Source organism: Capra hircus, chromosome 8 (genome assembly GCF_001704415.2).
Source record: "Capra hircus breed San Clemente chromosome 8, ASM170441v1, whole genome shotgun sequence".
Classification (NCBI taxonomy): Eukaryota; Metazoa; Chordata; class Mammalia; order Artiodactyla; family Bovidae; genus Capra; species Capra hircus.
In genome coordinates, this window is record NC_030815.1 from 36,189,001 (window position 1) to 36,209,479 (window position 20,479).

Sequence of the window (20,479 nt, forward strand, 5' to 3'; positions counted from 1 at the left end):
CTTATGTAAGCGTCACCAAAGATTGTCTTTACTGTGTGACTTAGCTGCTCTTGGCAAAGGAGCAAATCAGTCAGGATTCCAACAGCAAAGTTCCTCTGCTGTGCCCCATTGGTACTCAGTAAACAGTGGTCTGTGTACTTTTAAGACCAAGTCACAAGCACTGGAGGCAAGGGCTGTGATAGCCACTAGAAAAAAAAATGAAATGGAAAATATATTTTTCCCCCACTGAGTAAACACTTTTGATTATATTTTATATGCTTCTGAGTTAATTCCTGAAAAGCTATAAAATTTGCCAATTTGCTTATAATTTGCCCATGAAACCTGTCATGCATATTTTACAAAGCTGTTTTGTGTATTATTTTCTCTCTATAACAGTAAGCACCTAAATTGCGCTGGTTATTTTAGGGATCAGTGGCTGAAAGTACACATTCTCACTTCCTTTTGTCAATGCACACACATTATTTACTCAGCAGCCTCATAGCCATTATCACTGAGCAATTCAAAGAGCATTTGTCTTGCAGTAAACATAAAACCATCCACTTGTGCTGTGTGAAGAATTGGAGGATAGGTTGGCTTTCTATGCTAGTGAATTCAAGACAGATAACTTTTTCACTTGTCAAGTTGCTGTCACTTTGTTAAGGAATTAGAGACTGTATATGTTTCTTAAATTTATACCAATATGTCAGTCTCTTGCAACTAAATGAAAATGAACAACTCTGGGTTGTTTTCATTATGTAAGAAAAAGGTTTATTGAAACGCCAGTGAGTATCTTGTCTTTGGAAACTAGTACCTGTTTAATTGGTGTGCAGTGTATTAAAATGCAACAACTTTAAGTTATGTTTAAGACAAGTCTTAATGGCATGTCTTCATAGGAGTGTAACTCAAATTGCTTTCCCTTTTTTTCAAAGGACATTGATTGTCATACTCTGATATTTAGTGAGTTTCTTCTCTGGCTAGAAAGAAACCCTGCTGGCATGCTCGTCTGTCTTGTTTGCAGGGATGGAGTTGGTGAGGGAAATTGATACAAACCATTTATATCTCCAACCCATTCTAGACTGATGCCAGGGAGCTACCAGTATGCTGCTGGTGAGAGGGCTGAGCTCATGTGTGTAGGCAGACAAAGTCATTTATTGCCTTTACCCTGAGACAAATGACTTAATATACCAGCCCCTTCTATCAGTTCATGAAATTGAAGGTGTGTCAGTGTTTATCTGGTGAATATAGTTACTCTGTGGTTGGTGCTCTGCTCCACCCAGGGGTGCCTGTACTGGTAAAGAAAAAACAGGAGTCCAGTTTCCAGGGACAGCTGCCCTTGCATAGGTCCCTCAGATGTTTGCCATTGTTACCTAGGGGAGAAATGCCTGGGAATCTATTACACAAATCATCACTTGTTTTTAGAAAACCAAACTTGATAATTCTTCGTCATCCCTCATCTGAGTATCACCAAGCCCTGTAAAAATTGCCTTCAGCCTCTCTCAACTCTCACAGTTTATGCCTATATCAAGTATCATGATGATGTACACTTTAAATATCTTATAAATTTTGTCAGTTATACGTCACCATCAGTCCTTCCAGTGAATATTCAGGGTTGATTACCTTTAGGATTGACTGGTTTGATCTCCTTGCAGTCCAAGGAACTCTCAAGAGTCTTTTCCAGCACAGCAGTTTGAAAGTATCAGTTCTTTGGTGCTCAGTCTTCTTTATGGTCCAGCTCTCAAGTTCATACATGACTAATGGAGAAACCATAGCTTTGACTATATAGACCTTTGTTGGCAAAGTGATGTCTCTGCTTTTGAATACTCTGTCTAGGTTTGTCATAACTTTCCTTCCAGGGAGCAGCATCTTTTAATTTCATGCCGCAGTCACCATCCACCATGATTTTGGAGTCCAGGAAAGTAAAATCTGTCACTGTTTCCACTTTTTCCCCAGGTGTTTGCCATGAAGTAATGGGACATGCCAAACCAGATGCCATGATCTTAGTTTTTTGAATGTTGAGTTTTAAGCCGGCTTTTTCACTCTCTTCGTTCACCTTCATCAAGAGGTTCTTTAGTTCCTCTTCGCTTTCTGTCATTAAGGTGGTATCATCTGCATATCTGAGGCTATTGATATTTCTCCTGACAATCTTGATTCTAGCTTGTGTTGCATCCAGCCCAGTATTTCACATAATGTACTCTGCATAGAAGTTAAATAAACAGGGTGACAATACAGTCTTGACGTACTCCTTTCCTATTTGGAACCAGTCTGTTGTTCCATGTCCAGTTCTAACTGTTGCTTCTTGACCTGCATACAGGTTTCTCAGGAGGCAGGTACGGTGGTCTAGTATTCCCAACTCTTTCAGAATTTTCCAGTTTGTGAGCCACACAGTCAAAGGGTTTAGCATAGTAAATGAAACCCAAATAGATGTTTTTCTGAAATTCCCTTGCTTTTTCTGTGATCCAGCAAATGTTGGCATTTTGATTGCTGGTTTCTCTACCTTTTCTAAATCCAGATTTTACGTCTGGAAGTTCTTAGTTCAAGTACTGTTGAAGCCATGCTTGAAGGATTTTGAGCATAATCTTGCTAACATGTGTAATAACTACAGTTGTGTGGTAGTTTGAACATTTTTTGCCATTGCCCTTCGCTGGGATTGGAATGAAAGCTGACCTTTTCCAGTCCTGAGGTCACTGCTGAGTTTTCCAAATTTGTTGGCATATTGAGTGCAGCAATTCATCAGCGCCATCTTTTAGGCTTTGAAATAGCTCAGCTGGAATTCCATCACCTCCACTAGCTTTGCTGGTAGTAATGCTTTCTAAGACCCACTTAAGTTCACACTCCAGGATGTCTGGTTCTAGGTGAGTAATCACACCATTGTGGTTATCCTGGTCATTAAGACCTTTTTTGTACAGTTCTGTGTATTCTTGCCACCAAGTCCTTATCATTTCTGTCCTTTATTGTGCCCAACTTTGCATGAAATGTTCTCTTGCTATCTCTAATTTTCTTGAAGAGACCTCTTGTCTTTCCCATTCTATTGTTTTCCTCTATACCTTTGCAACGTTCACTTAAGAAGACTTTCTCATCTCTCTTTGCTATTCTTTGGAAATCTGCATTCAGATGGGTATATTTTTCCTTTCCTCCTTTTGACTTTAGCTTCCCTTTTTCTCTCAGGTATTTGTAAGGCCTCCTCAGTTCAGTTCAGTTCAGTCACTTAGTCGTGTCTGACTCTCACAACTCTATGAACCACAGCATGCCAGGCCTCCCTGTCCATCACCAAATCCCGGAGTCCACCCAAACCCATGTCCATTGAGTCAGTGATACCATCCAACCATCTCATCCTCTGTTGTCCCCTTCTCCTGACCTCAATCTTTCCCAGCATCAGGGTCTTTTCCAGTGAGTCAGCTCTTCACATCAGATGGCCAAATATTGGAGTTTCAGCTTCAACATCAGTCCTTCCAATGAACACCCAGTACTTACCTCCTTTAGGGTGGACTGGTTGGATCTTCTTGAAGTCCAAGGGACTCTGAAGAGTCTTCTCCAACACCACAGTTTAAAAACATCAATTCTTCTGTGCTCAGCTTTCTTTATAGTCCAACTCTCACATCCATACATGACCACTGGAAAAACCATAGCCTTGACTAGATGGACCTTTGTTGGCAAAGTAATGCCTCTGCCTTTTAATATGCTGTCTAGGTTGAACATAACTTCCCTTCCAAGGAGTAAGCATCTTTTAATTTCATGGCTGCAGTCACCATCTGCAGTGATTTTGGAGCCAGGAAAAATAAAATCAGCCACTGTTTCCCCATATATTTGCCATGAAGTGATGGGACTGGATGCCATGATCTTAGTTTTCTGAATGTTGAGCTTTAAGCCAACTTTTTCACTCTCCTCTTTCACTTTCATCAAGAGACTCTTTAGTACTTCTTCACTTTCTGCCATAAGGATGGTGTCATCTGCATGTCTGAGGTTATTGATATTTCTTTCTCCCGGCAATCTTGATTCCAGCTTGTGCTTCCTCCAGCCCAACATTTCTCATGATGTACTCTGCATATAAGTTAAATAAGTAGGATGACAATATACAGCCTTGACGTACTCTTTTTCCTATTTGGAACCAGTCTGTTGTTCCATGTCCAGTTCTAACTGTTGCTTCCTAACCTGCATACAGATTTCTCAAGAGGCAGGTCAGGTGGTCTGGTATTCCCATCATCTCTTTCAGAATTTTCCACAGTTTATTGTGATCCACACAGTCAAAGGCTTTGCCATAGTCAATACAGCAGAAATAGATGTTTTTCTGGAATTGTCTGCTTTTTTGATGATCCAGCAGATGGTAGCAATTTGCTCTGGTTCCTCTGCGTTTTCTAAAACTGGCTTGAATATCTGGAAGTTCACCATTCACATATTGCTAAAGTCTGACTTGGAGATTTTTAAGCATTACTTTAGTAGTGTGTAAGATAAGTGCAGTTGTGTGGTAGTTTGAGCATTCTTTGGCATTGCCTTTCTTTGGGATTGGAATGAAAGCTGACCTTTTCCAGTCCTGTGGCCACTGCTGAGTTTTCCATATTTGCTGACATACTGAATGCAGCACTTTCACAGCATCATCTTTCAGGATTTGAAATAGCTCACCTGGAATTCCATCACCTCCACTAGCTTTGTTCGTAGTGATGCTTCCTAAGGCCCACTTGACTTCACATTCCAAGATGTCTGGCTCTAGGTGAGTGATCGCAGCATTGTAATTCTCTGGGTCATGAAGATCTATACAGTTCTTCTGTGTATTCTTGCCACTTCTTAATATCTTCTGCTTTTGTTTGGTCCCTACCATGTCTGCCCTTTATCAAGTCCATCTCTGCATGAAATGTTCCCTTGGTATCTCTAATTTTCTTGAAGAGATCTGTAGTCTTTCCCATTCTGTTGGTTTCCTCTGTTTCTTTGCATTGTTCGCTGAGGAAGGCTTTCTTACCTCTCTTTGCTATTCTTAGGAACTCTGCATTCAAATGAGTATATCTTTCCTTTTCTCCTTTGCTTTATGCTTCTCTTCTTTTCACAGCTATTTGTAAGGCCTCCTCAGACAACCTTTTTTCATTTCTTTTTCTTGGGGAAGGTTTTTGTTATCGCCTCCTGTACAATGTTATGATCCTCAGTCCATATTTTTTCAGGCTGTCTAAATATCAGGTCTGATCCCTTAAATCTAATTATCACCTCCACTCTATAATCATAAGGGATTTGATTTAGGTCATACCTGAATGCCTAGTGGTCTTCCCTACTTTCATCAATTTAAGTCTGAATTTTGCAGTAAGGACCTCATGATTTGAGCTACAGTCAGCTCACAGTCTTGTTTTTGCTGACAGTCTAGAGCATCTCCATCTTGGGCTACAAAGTATATAATCATTCTGATTTTGTCCATGCATGAAGTCATCTTTTGTGTTGTTAGAAGAGGGTGTTTGCTCTCACATCCTTTTTTTTTTCTTGATTTCTTTCTCTCTCTCTCTCTTTTCCATGGCATAATGCATTTTTAACACTGCAGTTTAAATGGTGTTCATGAAAATTTAATGTTAAACAGCACATCTAACCAGTACACATCGGCAAGCACTTGAGTGCCAACTCACTTCAGCCAACCTTGAAAACTTTTCTTTACCTTTGACTTCTTTTAGGGAAAAGACCATAGTTTTTATATATGTCATCAGTTTTGCCTGAAACCCTTTTTCCAACTTTAATGGGTTTAACTCTCTATTAAGAAAAATCAAGATTTAGAATTTTGTATGTGGAAGCCTGATATCTCTTCTAGGAACAAAGACTATGAGATTTTTTTTCATGTAAAATTTTGATGGTGGTTTTGGCCATTTTGGGTAGTTTTTCTTCTATTTGGTTATTTTCCAGATGTCTGACCTTCCACTGAGTTCTATTGTATTTTTCTTATTTCAAAACTATTGCATAATTAGGTATCCTATGTTTACATGTAAATGTAATGTCACTTTATATGATAACTTTTATTAAGAGAGAGAAAAGCTCAAAAATTGAAAAAAAGAAAACAGTTATGTATATATTTTTGGCTGTTTTCCCATATTGACAGCTTGTTTTTCCAAAGACTTAAGACTGACAAAGATATAAGTAGTTCCTTTTGGTAATTCTTTGGTGTTAAATTCAGGCTCACTTTTGACATAGAAAATGATTTATATTTAGGGGGAGAGTTCCTCCGTAGATAAATAATACATTGTTGAAGCACACATCCTATTTTAAAGATTTCTTCTTGTGCCCTTGTAGTTTTCATTATTTACAGTGAAATACCATATATATATTATTTTTTCCACAATACCCTACAAATAAAACTGCCATTACCTCTGTTTGCAGAATCTGTCTTCTCCACTCCAATAAATACTAGCCACAGATTGCCTTTAAAACTGTGAGAAATACTACTGAGTAGAGTTAAATGATGAAATAGTCTCTTCAGAAAATTTATTTATACATATCTGAATCATGTTATTTTTGTGCTTACTCTTCTTGCTCCATTCCCGTACATGATTAAAGACGACAGGATGATGAACATCTGTCTTTACCATGTTGTAGGTCCAAGGAGGGGAACTGTGAAGAGGTGGAGGGAAGGGCAAAGGTAATTTCTGAAATACTGTAAAACTCTGGCTTAGGAAACTGCTCTTGGATTTTTGAAACAACTCTGGTTTTTAAGTTAAGTTGGTGATGTTTTAGTTGGAAGGAAACTCATCAAAAAATTCATCTTTTGTGTAAAACTTTCTCACACAGGTAGGGAGAATGTGTTTGGTAAGCTGATATAAGGAGTGCATGTATGTGTCTATATGCACACTCACAACAATATTTATTTCTGCATTAGGATGCAAACCATGAGTTCACACTGATATCTCTGATTTGAATCCAAAACCACACAGTTCATTCTACTTTTTTTATTTATGGAAAATTTGATTGCATAAACATTTATTTTTATTTGCATTCACCACAATACAGTGAGGCAGCCAAGATGGATGTTTTCCTTGGCTTTATTTGATTTGAACTCATTAGAATTCCCAACTTTTACGAAGCCAGCGAAGAATGGAGACAGGAGCCAGACTGAATTCTCTTTCCGTGTTTCCTATTCCTGTGTCTATTTCTAAAAGCAGAAACAGCAAACAGGAATTCAGTCCCTCAACCTTAGCTCGATTAGACAGCTTTGCTTTCTTTTTTTCCTTTAAAAAAATTCTTGGTGTGATTTTAGTATAAATTTATATGAAGTGGTTAACTTAATGTTCAAAATAGAGAACAATTTGGACAAAGTAGAGGATGAGTATCATGACAACAACTTGTTAGTAAAAATAAATTATTAATAATAGAGAGCAGTGAGGTTTGTGAAAGTGGATGTTACTGGATTCTTAATAAGATTTGCCTTGCCAGGAATAAATACATAACCCTGATTTCTAAATATTTACTTAAATATCCAAGTATTAATAGAGTTGCTAAATAGGAAGACCTTTCCCCTTCTCCCAACCCTCAGTGCATTTTGGATCACAGAGTATTATCATTTGCTAAGACCAGACACTAATAACAGTGGGGATTAACATAAAGCCATGTGGAATTGCAGCTACTACATTCATACAAAGGGTAATTTAATCTGAGTTTGTATTCTGCTACATAGACAGTAGGCATTACTTTGCGATTTATAGGATAATTGCATACATTGCTTCTAAACAAGTTTGCTTACTTTGTGCCAAGAATTCCTTACACTCCCCTCTACATGTGAAGATTATTTCAGAAAATGAAGCTTTGCTCTGGAATGCCTGCGTGTTGCTTCTTAGTATGTTGGATATTTAGTACCTGCTAAGGAGACTCCTATCAGCTTATCAGCGTCCAATTTCCTATTCTTGCATGGCATTATTGTCTGAGAAATCTTTGGAGACCCTTTTCCCCAGTAACTATCCTTAAGAGATACCTAAATCCACTAAAAAATAAAAGCTTTTCTGATTGATTTTTATTAACTGGCAGTTTCTTCCTGCTTTCAATAATTTCTTTCTGACTTAGAGTAGCCTTTTACTTATAATTAGACACCATTTTCAGAGAAGGCAATGGCACCCCACTCCAGTACTCTTGCCTGGAAAATCCCATGGATGAAGGAGCCTGGTAGGCTGCACTCCATGGGGTCGCTAAGAGTCGGACATGACTGAGCAACTTCACTTTCACTTTCATGCATTGGAGAAGGCATGGCAACCTGCTCCAGTATTCTTGCCTGGAGAATCCCAGGGATGAGGAGCCTAATAAGCTGCTCTATGGGGTCGCACAGAGTCGGACACGACTGAAGCAACTTAGCAGCAGCAGCAGCAGCAGACACCATTTTATTTATATGTATTTTTTCAGTTTCATTCGTATGCATGTCATTTTGATAGTGGCCCAGAAACCTAACTTTGCTAGGAAACATTGATTTAACTTTTCTTTCTTTTCCCTTTTACTTTTCTGTTTTCAGTCTCTTACTCAATTCACTTGCAGGAAGATTGATTTTGAATAAAATGGTCATGATGTCAAAACAGTATAAATTATATCCTGCTCTCATCTGAAATGGTGAAAATAGAAGCCTTTACACTGTTTTCTTTAAGAAAAGAGTAATGAATGTTTTTCCCCCTCTTCAGGAACTGTATTCTGGGAGGGGGGAAAAAAAGTCGTTCTTGTTTGTAGCCTGAAAGATTTTGACTTAAAAACTCATTTGCTGTTCAACAAAGTAGCAAATACTCCAAGTATTAACCCTTCAGCCTTCCAGCCTCTGAGATAGGATCTGTCTCCTCTCCCAGACAAAGCCATTTCGGGTAGTTGTTCCTGGTCCCGTATTACAGAGGAGACCCCTGTGTGGTGTTAGGTCATAGGGTCGATCTGCTGAGTGTGAATCTGCCTCCTTCTCTGGTTCGGGTACTGTCTTTGGGTGTCTGCTCAAACGGAATTTTTTGCCATTTATAACCCTTTGTAGATAACTGAAATAGAAATTATAGAAGGGTGAAAGACATAGGCACAGTGCTGAATCTGAGCTTGGTAGGGAAATTGTTTGACATTTATCGTCATTTTCATAATCTTCCATTTCTCGTCTAAATTTTATTGGCTAATACACATAACAGAATTCTGTTGCTACCTGGAATCAGTGCTAAAAAAAAATGAGAAGTCAACTGATATATATTAAAGGATGAATCCTTTTATATGAAAATATTATTACATCTCATGAAACTTTAGTCAGTGCTTTCTGTTTAAAAAAAATAAAAGATGACCAAGTATTTGGAATTATTTTTGTTGTGTTTTCCATTATGAGTTGACTATAACTGAGTTATGGCACTGTTCATGATGAATATTTGTTCAAAGAACAGTAATTGCCATAGAGAGAACATGATGCATGATGATGTAAAAATACACCGAATCTTAGAGTTAAAAGAAATGAAAAAATTATTTTTTGCTGTGTGTATAACCAAGACCAAGTAACAATTTTGCTGAGTCTTAGCTTTGTGTCTACGAAAAATGGTAATTATTGTATCACCCTTGCCTACTTCAAGCAACCCTAGTAAGTCTCCAGTGGTGTCAGTGCTTCCAATTATTAACAACAAAGCTTTGCTGTCCCAAACATTTAGTGTTACTTTTTAAGTTTGTTTTGGGGAACAGATTCAGTGACAATATGATTTGTTTTATTTGTTCTGTTGGTTAATCAAAAAGCCTAAAATCTTGTTCAGAGTGAGAAATGAAATGAGCTAGCTTTTTACTACCTTTTAAGAAGTTATTTGGCACAGACACCACCCTCTAAGTTCACTTGTATGTCTATATAATCCCTGTTTCTTTATGATTCTTGTAGAAAATTTTTTCCATTTAGTTTATTGCTGCAGCTCTTGTTATAGCAAGCCTTGCAGTCACTTGCTTCTGTTCTATTTAAATCTTTTGTGGGAGCTTGGGATAGAGTAAGTACATATAAGCTGGTATTTTACTAGATGTCAGGCACTAGTGCCAGGCAGTACTAGGAATATTTAATGTATTATCTCATTCAATCTTCCAGTCTATGAATCGGGTACTATTTTTACTCCCAAAGAATCTAATTATCCTACAGATAAAATTAAATCACAGCAATATAGAGATTCTCTAGTTTACTTCATACCCAATGCCTGACCCCATCTTTGCACAGAGAAGTCTTTCAATAAATATCTGTAGAATGAATGACAATCTATTGGCTGTCCAGTAGATTTTTGAAACTAGTAGTTCAGAAGGTCTTTTTCTTTCAGCCTAATGCAACTTTCATGAATCTGAAGATACTTTCTTATTTGTCTATCTTAAGACTAATATATATTTACATTTTTCAAGTGAATTTTTTCTATCTTAGATAGTACTGTTTCTCTAACAGGTGGCTATAAATTTCAACATATATAAAGGGTATAACACTTTATTTATTCTTCATACTATCCATCTACTATTTGACATAGGTTAAGAAAAACTTACCTTATGCAACTGTTTCATCCTTTGAAAAGATAGTTGTGCTTCTGTAACATTACAAGATGAATGCCTAAAGCTTCAAAATATCCAGCCACTGTGAAAAGTTTGATCCTGAAAGTGAAAGAAGACCCAGCATCTGCCTCACATGCAGCTGATGGATTCACTTGAATATTATCGTTTGTTTGAATATCAAGAATCCTATTATTCTAAAGATAGGATAGCACAGTAGAGATACACATTCTATTGTGTTCTTTTGAGTTTCATTGTGTTCACATTTAAGGTTTTTTTGTTATGTGGTTGCCATTTTGACTTGTAGGTACTTACAACCAACATAAGAAGGAAGGCTTCCTGTAAAATCGGGCTTCTCTGATGGCTCAGATGGTAAAGAGTCCACCCTACAATGCAGGTGACCTGGTTTCAATCCCTGGGTCAGGAAGATCCCCTGAAGAGAATGGCTACCCACTCCAGTATTCTGCCATGGAGAATTCCATGGGCAGAAGAGCCTAGTGGGCTATAGTCCATGGAGTCACAAAGAATCAGACATGACTGAGTGACTACCACTTTTCCCTTTCGCTTTCCTGTAAATTAAGAAAGCAGGATCTGAACCGTGTGTTTCCCGGTGCAGCAACTGCACTAAATTAAAGAAATAGCCAAGCATAAACTGAACCTCTCAAATGAAAGTTGTTTGCTAATTAAATAAAACCTATGACTATAAAAATGTGAATTAATAACTATTTTGTGAATTTGTAAGTTTAGTACTACTTAAGACACTATAGGTGCAGTGATAAAGAGTCCACCTGCAGGAGATACAAGTCTGATCCCTGGGTCAGGAAGATTGCCTAGACAAGGAAATAGCAATCCACTCCAGTAATCTTGCTTGGGAAATTCCATAGACAGAGGGGCCTGGTGGGCCATATATGTACAGTCCATGGAATTGCAGATTTGGACATGACCTAGCAACTAAGCAATGAACACTGCAAAAGATAGTTTTGCCTCCTAGATTATATTTAAATTGAGAAGACCAATTCTATATCCCCAGAACAATTAAATAATGATTAACTGTTTAAATAGGTGCCACTGAGACTTCCCTGGTGGTCCAATGGTTAAAACACCATGCTTCCAGTGCTGGGGTGGGTGCTGGAGTATGTGTGGGGGTGGGTCGTGTTTGTCTCTGGTTGGGGAATTAAGATCTCACAGGTCATGTAGTAGCCAATAAATAAATGAAGTTACTTTATAAAAAGTGTTTTTACTTTAAGAAAAAGTTGCTGTTAAATAAATCCAGTAGAAATTCAGAGATACCACATGAATGAATGCAGACATGATTGTCAAAATTTCCTAAGCATGTCTAATTCCAAGTGTTTATGAATACTGTAATGGTTAAAAAGGAAGTAACATAACCATGCCCTCTGTGAGTTTTGAAAGCATTTAAGAGGGGCTGTTATGAACTGTTGACTGTATTGTCAATTACACCTAGACGATCAAGTGTATTTGGCATATCTTTTAATATGTCTTTTGGAAGAGCATACTGTTGATATAAATGGCATGTTTTTTCCTTCATAAACATGTTTGCTATAAATTCATAAATTAGAAAAGTGGCATCATGGTAAATAGCCCTTTACTGAAAACTCTTTTAATAATTTGGAACCAGAGTCAAAGCACCTGTCTGATTGACTTCACTGAGTCCTAGCAAAATTAGGCAGGAGGAACTGCTTCTGGCCACCTCGGAAGGAGGCTGTGGTCTTAGCAGGCAATTCAGTTTTGTGTTTCCTATCAAATGAGAGAGTGAATATTTGCAGAATTGGCGCGAAAGCAAAGCATCATTAAAATTGTTTATGGATGAACAATGAAAGCAGTTTGAGCAAATTATGCAAAAGCTATTACTTGATCATTCACAGATATCTAAAGCATAATTCTGTACCAAAAAAAAAAAAATAGACTCTTCCTCTCATATTCCTTTCAAGTTCTGGGGAGGGCAAGGGTTTTTAACAAAAGTTCCACAGCAGTGGAAAGTTAACTCTGAAAATTGCTGATGTTCATTTTTCTCTTTCCTTAATGGAACTGAAAGTTTCATATCAGCATGTTTCATTAAGACCCCAAACAGATTCAAAGAATGTGCTATATCTCCAGGTCTATTATAGCTGCCATTCCAAACAAAATATGTATGACTTCTACGATTCACTAAGCACAAGTATGTAGTAATCTGCCCTTTAATGGCCTCTCAAAATGACAGACGGGATGGCTTTGTGAAGGTCAAGTCTGATTTAAATTGTTGATGAATTAGTAGCTAATTCTACGTGATTGAATATTAATATGGAACAGTGATAAGTAAGGCATTTTAAATCTTAATGAGCACTTTGATGAACAGGACAAAATGTTTTTCTTTTCAACTCACGTAGAAGTTTAAAGCAACTGACATAATGACAATTTGTTAATTTTTGATTCTGTATTTTCCTGTAAAAGTTCATGTGGTTAACATATAAAGGATATTGGGTTTTTCTTTTCTCAAGTTTCTGGTACCATACATTTATGATCTGTCAAATTGATGTAGTCAAATGGCCAAGGCAGTTTTATATAAATTACTAATACATGTAGAGATAAAAAAAAAAAACAATTAACATCTTCTAAACTACGCCCCCTGAGATAAGCATACCAATTAGAAATTTCATCATTTCTACCATTCATTTTATGTTGAATACTGAGTTTTATTGCCAAATACCTGACAGTCAGATTGGAAACAAGCCACAACTGTCAACGTGTAACAGCTCTGGCTATGTAAATCTGTTACACTGTGATGTTTCTCATGAAAATTTAATGAAGAATATGCATTCAAAGGAGTTTTGTGCAAAAGGGGGATGGATAGAATGTAATTACCCTTATTAAAAATAAGAAAGGCGCTCTCTTTACATTCTCGTGTGATTAGGATGCAAGAATCATTATCTTTGTTGTGCACTGTGTCTATGGAGAGGGAGCTCTGGAGTGTTCTGTATAAGCCAAGAAGGAAAAGAAAGGTCATGCAGACGTTTTAGCCTGCTTTCCATAGGGCACAAGTCGGTTCTCTCAGTGCTCCCCAAGGTGAGGTCTTCGTTTCTTATAAATGGTTATTAATTCTAAATTTCTTTGGTAAGAGCCTGTAGTAAGTGGCTCAACAATCTCAAGTCTTTGACACTTGCCACTGATGGGTATATAGAATATTGGCGTGGCTTTCTAGAGAGACAAACTTGTTGAAGAACGGTAGTGACTGGTAGAGCAGTGTTCATGCATGCTGTTGTAACTAGTAGTTAGATGCCAATGGAGGAACTCAGTGCCCTGGGAAAGACAAGAACAGCTCAGGAATCCCAAGGTAATTGTTTTATTAACAGAAGTCAGTTGCTTTAAATATGGAAATTGACAATAACAAATTCTAAGAGCTTTTTTAGAAACTGATTTCTAAGAAGTTAGGCATGTAGTTGACTTAGGGGCACTTAAGGTAAATTATTCTATACTTTGAAGCAATCCAGACCAATGGCTGCCAAGTGAGATGTTTAATAATGTAATGTGTGTGGTGCAGTGGCTTTTGAGCATTTTTCTTTATTTTCTTTATTCTCCCTAATAACATTAAAACTAAGCTTTAGATTTACAAATGCACTGAATAAAGCTTTAAAGCCATTAAAAAAAGAAAAAGCCTGATGAAATTCAAGTGGAATAGAGTATTAAAAGTAGGACTTCCCTGGTGGCTCAGACGGTAAAGCTGCTGTCTACAAGCTGCTGTGGGAGTCCTGGGTTTGATCCCTGGGTTGGGAAGTTCCCTGGAGAAGGAAATGGCATTAAAAGAATCATACCCTAATTTTCAAAATACTCTTTACCTGATTTGTAATTTTAAACTTTGCTTGGAGCCTTGAAATATCATCTTGAAATTCCACTTTTAACCACTGTTTCTGGCACTTGTTCACTGGAGATGTGGGTCTGTCTGACAGCGTACGAGCATTCAGATAAACAGAAGGTATTGCTGCTTCCTCAAAAGAGCCATGTCTTTCAACTTAAGTAAAATGTATAATAGCTGATCGAAGTTAACTCTTTTTTAGTCTCTGGCCATGGGACAGGAAAATATTCTCTTGTGAATCCATGTGTCAAACCCAATTGCTTCAGCAACTTTTTTGGACTTTTCGTCGATCATGCTGTAGGACAGCTAGAGTCTACTTTTCCCCATGAACCACTGATTTTCTCTTATAGTCACCCAAGTTTAATGTTCAGGATACTATCCATCTCTTCGGAGCTTTACTCTTGAGTAGTATTTTGACATTCTTTTACTATTCTCAATCAAAATCTCCCTCCCTCGTTCTGAACTATTCCCTCTGATGAACTCTCTACCATAAATAGTTTTGTACTACGTGTAGTAGAAACGTTTATAATCACTGTGATATATTCATATTTAGGTTTGGGAATCACAGATTTCTCAAACTCTGTTAATTCAGACTAGCTTTATGGGAAGGGATTTGGATACAACTGAGGCATGGAGAAATTTGTGTTGTGGAAGGATAAACTGAGGAGATAAATTGGATTCCCTGGTGGCTCAGACAGTAAAGAATCTGCCTACAATACTGGAGACCCTGGTTTGATCCCTGGGTCAGGAAGATCCCCTGGAGAAGGGAATGACTACCCACACCAGTATTCTTGCCTGGAGAATTCTATGCTCAGAGGAGCATGGTGGACTATATAGTCCATGGTGTCACAAAGAGTCAGACACAACTAAGCAAATATACATATATTTAAACAGTATTTTAAAAACACAAGACAGTGCATCTAGGTACTTACTACTACAGTTAATCTGAGGAGGAAAAGATTAAGTCTGTTTGAGTGAGTTTTGAAAAGCTTTATAATGAAGAAGATTTTGATTGTGCGGCTTTCTCAAGACACAGATGGAGTCCTCATTGGATATGATTTGTATAAGGAATGGTGAGAATTTCAGTGTGGGCAGAAGAAATGTTTCCTCTGAGGAAGCTTATCCATGAGAGGCTAAGAAAAATGGGCCATGATTTTAAAAGACTTCACTAGCCAGATTTCGCAAATTTGATTTACCCTTTAAGTATTGGCAACCCACTCCAGTATTCTTGCCTGGAGAGTCCCATGGATGGAGGAGCCTGGTATGCTACAGTCCATGGGGTCGCAAAGAGTCGGACACGACTGAGCGACTTCACTTCACTTTCTTTAAGTATTGAGACAGTAGAGAACATGTAGATTTGATCAGCAAGGCAGTGGAGTCATCAAAATGTAACCTTTTCCTTTGAAATTGTGGATGTTTAGCAAGACACTGAGGATTATTCCAGAAATTGTCGGGGACATCCGAGTGGAAGGTAGGTATCATGTCTGATTGTTTCCGTTTGTCTCACTGGTTGTGCTTTTGAGTCATTTTGATTGGTGGCTGATGACAGTTCATCAAAGGTCATGAGAAAGTGATGATTACATTAACTCCAGGGTCCAATTGAAAGTCAAAATGTTTCATAATAGTTTTCAAACAGCCAAATTCTAATGCAAATATTATTGCCCATATAACTAAAATGCCTTCAGTGCCTCAACAGAATATACCTTTCTAACACTGACTGGAAGAACTGGTCATATAGGATATCAATGTGGGTCTTGCTTGAGGGGCTTAAGAGGAGTTTAGTCTCTCAAGATCTAAGATATGGAGAAATTTTGGTTAGGGATAGGGAAATGGCAACCCAGCCCAGGATCCCTGCCTGGAAAATCCCATGAACAGAGGAGCCTAATGGGCTACAATCCAGGGGATCACAAAGAGTCGGCACAACTTAGTGACTGAGCATGCATGCAAGGGAGAAATGAACTTTGGATGAGTTGAAGACTCAAAATTGACCCGTTTCAACTTTTTAATGACTGAAAGTGGTTCAGGACTTTGGAATGGAGGAAGGTATTCTCTCACCCTAAGGAATGGATGTTTCCATGTTGCACTCTTGAGTTGCTTTTGTTCTTTTCTTTTTTTGTAAGGGAAACTTACAGAGGAATTAATTCAGGTTGAACCTGTACTTGGGTTAAAAAAAAAATACATAGAGTTTTACTTGAAAGTTAAAAGAAAACCATAATAGACTAAAATAGGAATAGCTTAGTCCAGCTAACCTGCTTGTTCTCCATGCCCTCCTAAAACTAGCTGTGCTACATCAGTGATTTCCCTCTAGGAAAAGTTTCCTTCTGAATATTTGTACTTCTGATGTGCCTTTCTTTCTGGCCACTTGACTTTCCTTTAAGAATTTTCCACAGTTTGTTGTGATCCACACAGTCAAAGGCTTTGGCATAATCAATAAAGCAGAAAAAGATGTTTTTCTGGAACTCTCTTGACCTGCCTCTTGAGAAATCTGTATGCAGATCAGGAAGCAACAGCTAGAATTGGACATGGAACAACAGACTGGTTCCAAATAGGGAAAGGAGTACATCAAGTACATATTGTCACCCTGCTTATTTAACTTAGATGCAGAGTACATCATGAGAAACCCTGGGCTGGAAGAAGCAAGAGCTGGAATCAAGATTGCCAGGAGAAATATCAATAACCTCAGATATGTAGATGACACTACCGTTAATGGCAGAAAGTGAAGAACTAAAGAGCCTCTTGGTGAAAGTGAAAGAGGAGAGTGAAAAAGTTGGCCTAAAACTCAACAATAGATGAGATGGTTTCATGGCATCACCGACTCAATGGACTTGAATTTGAGTAAACTCCGGGAGTTGGTGATGGACAGGGATGCCTGGCATGCTGCAGTCCATGGGGTCTCAAAGAGTCAGACACGACTGAGCGACTGAACTGATACTGATTCTGACTTTCCTAATGGCTCATTTCATAGCTTCCTTTTGGTGCTTACTGACCTCCTCAGACACACATATAATGACTGCTTCCATGCTGCCAGAGAACTTGATTCATCTCCTGGTCATGGTTTTTAATGACATTTGAGCTATTTGTTAGGTTTTCAGCCTCTTCCTGGACTACACTCCTCTTGCCAGGAACAACATTGTTACCATACACTAACCTAACAGTGCAATGCTACTTGGATTGTGTTAGTTTTTCAACAAATGCTAAGTAATGGGGAAGGTTAACAGTCAGTACCTCCTGAATCTTGGGTATCTGCCTTCATGACACGTTTGTATCACCTTTTGTCTTGCAGAGGATCAAATTCCCCGGGGCTTCCCTACTATTGATATGGGCCCACAGCTGAAGGTGGTTGAGCGTACACGCACCGCCACCATGCTCTGCGCAGCCAGTGGGAATCCGGATCCAGAAATCACTTGGTTCAAAGATTTCTTACCCGTCGACACAAGCAACAACAATGGCCGTATTAAGCAGTTACGATCAGGTAGGGTCTTGTTACTGTTTCCATGATCTCCTAGAGAATTTTAATTTTTCTTTTTAGTTTTCTCTCTATTTTTATTTTCATTTTATTTATTTTTATTTTTTAGGTATTAATTTTTCTCCCTCTTCTCTTTCTCTGTTATTTAATGTGTTGTCCACGTCTGTGATGTCATAGCCTGTTTCAGAGTCTGTCTTTCTTCTCTTCTCTGTGTTTTGCAGCTTCTGTTTAATCCACATTGCTCACTGCTGTGACTGTATTTTTAATAATTTATTTTTTAGTTTACTGCTCTTCTGCAGTATTTGATGGATTCATTTTCTCCTGTTTCTTTCTTATTTCTCTGTTTTCTTTTGAAACAAATTTATTTCAACATTGGACTTCATTCGAAACTTGCAAGGAGTTCCAATGGTTATACCCATTAAAAATCAAAAATGTTCATATTAAACACTAAAATGAGTCCGTTTTATTAAAGTGTGTTTCTCTGTCTTCTCTACATTTTAACTCATCAAACTACCAACGTTTAGTAAGTTTGGGCACATCTGCTTTCTTTTCACTAATACATAAAACACAGAAATGTTATCTCATAAGTATCCAGATGTGTTTTTTATAAAGTCCTTTACAAAGTACCAATGAAAGGAGGGGATTTTTATTAATCTTTTTATAGTGTTATTATGAGTGAGTATTTTCTACACATTTGCCACAGTAGTGTGCGCCCACACTAAAGATTTTTAAACCCTCCAGTGACTGGATCTACAGAAGTCTGCTTTTGATTGGTGTAGACTCCAGCTTTTGCTTCTCTCTCTCTCTTCCTCTCTCTCTCTCTTGCTACCTGTTGCCCTTTCTCCCTCTCCCATCCCCACCCCAAGTTTATTCATTTGCTCTCTTTAGACTAAAAGTAGAGATAATTCTAAATCTGTTAATTTTTAGAGCCTGTCCCTAGGTAATTTCACAGGGATGTATGCTAGTAAGCTGTTTATTTTGGCATGGGTAGTACTATTGATAATATAATTCTAAGTTGTTTAACTGCCTGTCTTCCCAGAATTCTCAGCTTTTGACCTGTCCTGTGATGTTAAAGCGTCTTGTTAACTGCCTCTTTTGCTTGTTGTCAGCAGAATTGTGTAGATTAGCATTCTGTTGTTGTAAATAAAGAATTAATTATTCACCTGTAACATAGATGATTTAGTATATAAAGCTTTAACTCTGAAAAATTTGTACCAAATTATAAGGAATATAATAATATTTTTATGCTGTCTTTCTTCTCTCCGTATTTAAATCTCCAGAATCTATTGGTAAGTGCTTAGTTCTGAAGCGCACTTCACCCCCACTAATTTCCATATTCAGATTACTATTATTATTATTAATAAAATGCATGGCATGCATTTTACTAACTGTCAGTGTAGACACAAGATTTCCTTGGTGGCGTGCACATTCACACATCCACGGAACTGTTGTTGTAAGAACACTATGTAGAAAAATAAAATAATACACAAGTTATATCACACAAATGTAGCAATGTAAGTAGTGTAAGATATATCCAATGAACAGTGTTTGTTTCTAGTTAGTCTTTAGTATTTCCTATAACAGTATATATATATACATATCTATATATATACTTAAATAGATTAGCCAGTATTTCCCCCAGTTATGTCTTTAAAAATATTGTTTAGTTCTTTTTTTTTAAGAGTATGAGGCATATAAGATATAATTCTAACCCTGTATAATCCCAGACCTAAGAACTCATTTGCTTCTCTGATAAAGGCAATGCTGCCTATTGTGGTCTTTGCCCTCTGTGGTATAATGCAACTTGCTTTTATGATCTAATAATACTATCTAATATATTCCTGTTTTACCAGTAGAGTAATTCAAGTTTCTTTTAAGACCTTATTTAATTCTGTAAATCTAATTTAATTCTTCTCCCCAGCCCTAGCCTCCTTCTTCTCGTACTAATGCTTCTTCTTTCTAATCTTATTTGCATTCATATTATCCACCCAGGTGGTACACCAATAAGAGGTAAGAGTGCTGAACTAACGTTCACAGAATGATCTTGCTCATTCTTTCTGTCCTTTCATCACTCTCATCTTTGTCCTGTTTTCAAAATCATTCCAATAATGTCCATCAACTTTATAATTTTCCTTTGTACTGTTTGGTTATGATTGGTGACTCTCATCTTGTGAGTTTTTCTTTCCTTTTTCCTTTTTCTCTTTGTTTTGTTCATTTCTTTCTTTATGAAAATGATTCTTTAAGTTGTGATATGCTTCAAAGAAAGCATATCCAGGTCTTTAGACCACAGACCAGTCACAGCGTACCATCTGTCCCTCTTTTTTTCTTTTCTTCTTCTTCCTTTTTCCTTTTTTTCTTTTTCTTTTTTCTTCTTTTTCCTTTTTTTTTGTCCAACTGGAGAAAAAAAAAAAGATCATTTTTTTTCTTCCTTAGCTGTTCTTGTTCTGGACCAAAGTCAAGATGGTCTGGAGAACAGTGGCAGACATGCAGAAGACAGCCTGGAACACCTGCTTTTTGTCTTTATCTTTCAAAAGGTTTTTGCTTTTGTTCTTCAATTCTTTTTTCTCTTACTGTCTTAAAAGTCAAAGAATGACTCCCCCTTCCACCTGATCACACTCGCCTGCAACCTGACAACAGTGCTTTTTTCCCCTCCCACTTCTTTTTTTTCTTGGATTACTCGCCTCTGGATTTTTCGAACTTCTGTCCTTCAGGCTCTGGAGACAAAAGGTGCTGAG

The 20,479-nt window shown here is 37.6% G+C and overlaps 1 protein-coding gene across 34 annotated transcripts in view; it reads left to right on the plus strand.

Annotated features, from left to right (window-relative positions):
- PTPRD (protein tyrosine phosphatase, receptor type D) overlaps positions 1–20,479 on the plus strand; it is a 573,002-nt gene that overhangs the window by 328,878 nt on the left and 223,645 nt on the right. For 17 of the 34 annotated variants that reach the window (XM_018051970.1, XM_018051972.1, XM_018051971.1 and 14 more), the window contains exons 5-7: positions 17,562–17,750; positions 19,025–19,033; positions 19,737–19,754. In XM_018051970.1, the coding sequence (XP_017907459.1) occupies positions 17,562–17,750; positions 19,025–19,033; positions 19,737–19,754 (216 nt within the window). The remainder of the gene's footprint in view (positions 1–17,561; positions 17,751–19,024; positions 19,034–19,736; positions 19,755–20,479) is intronic. The other 17 variants (XM_018051979.1, XM_018051981.1, XM_018052002.1 and 14 more) reach the window with 3 other exon arrangements.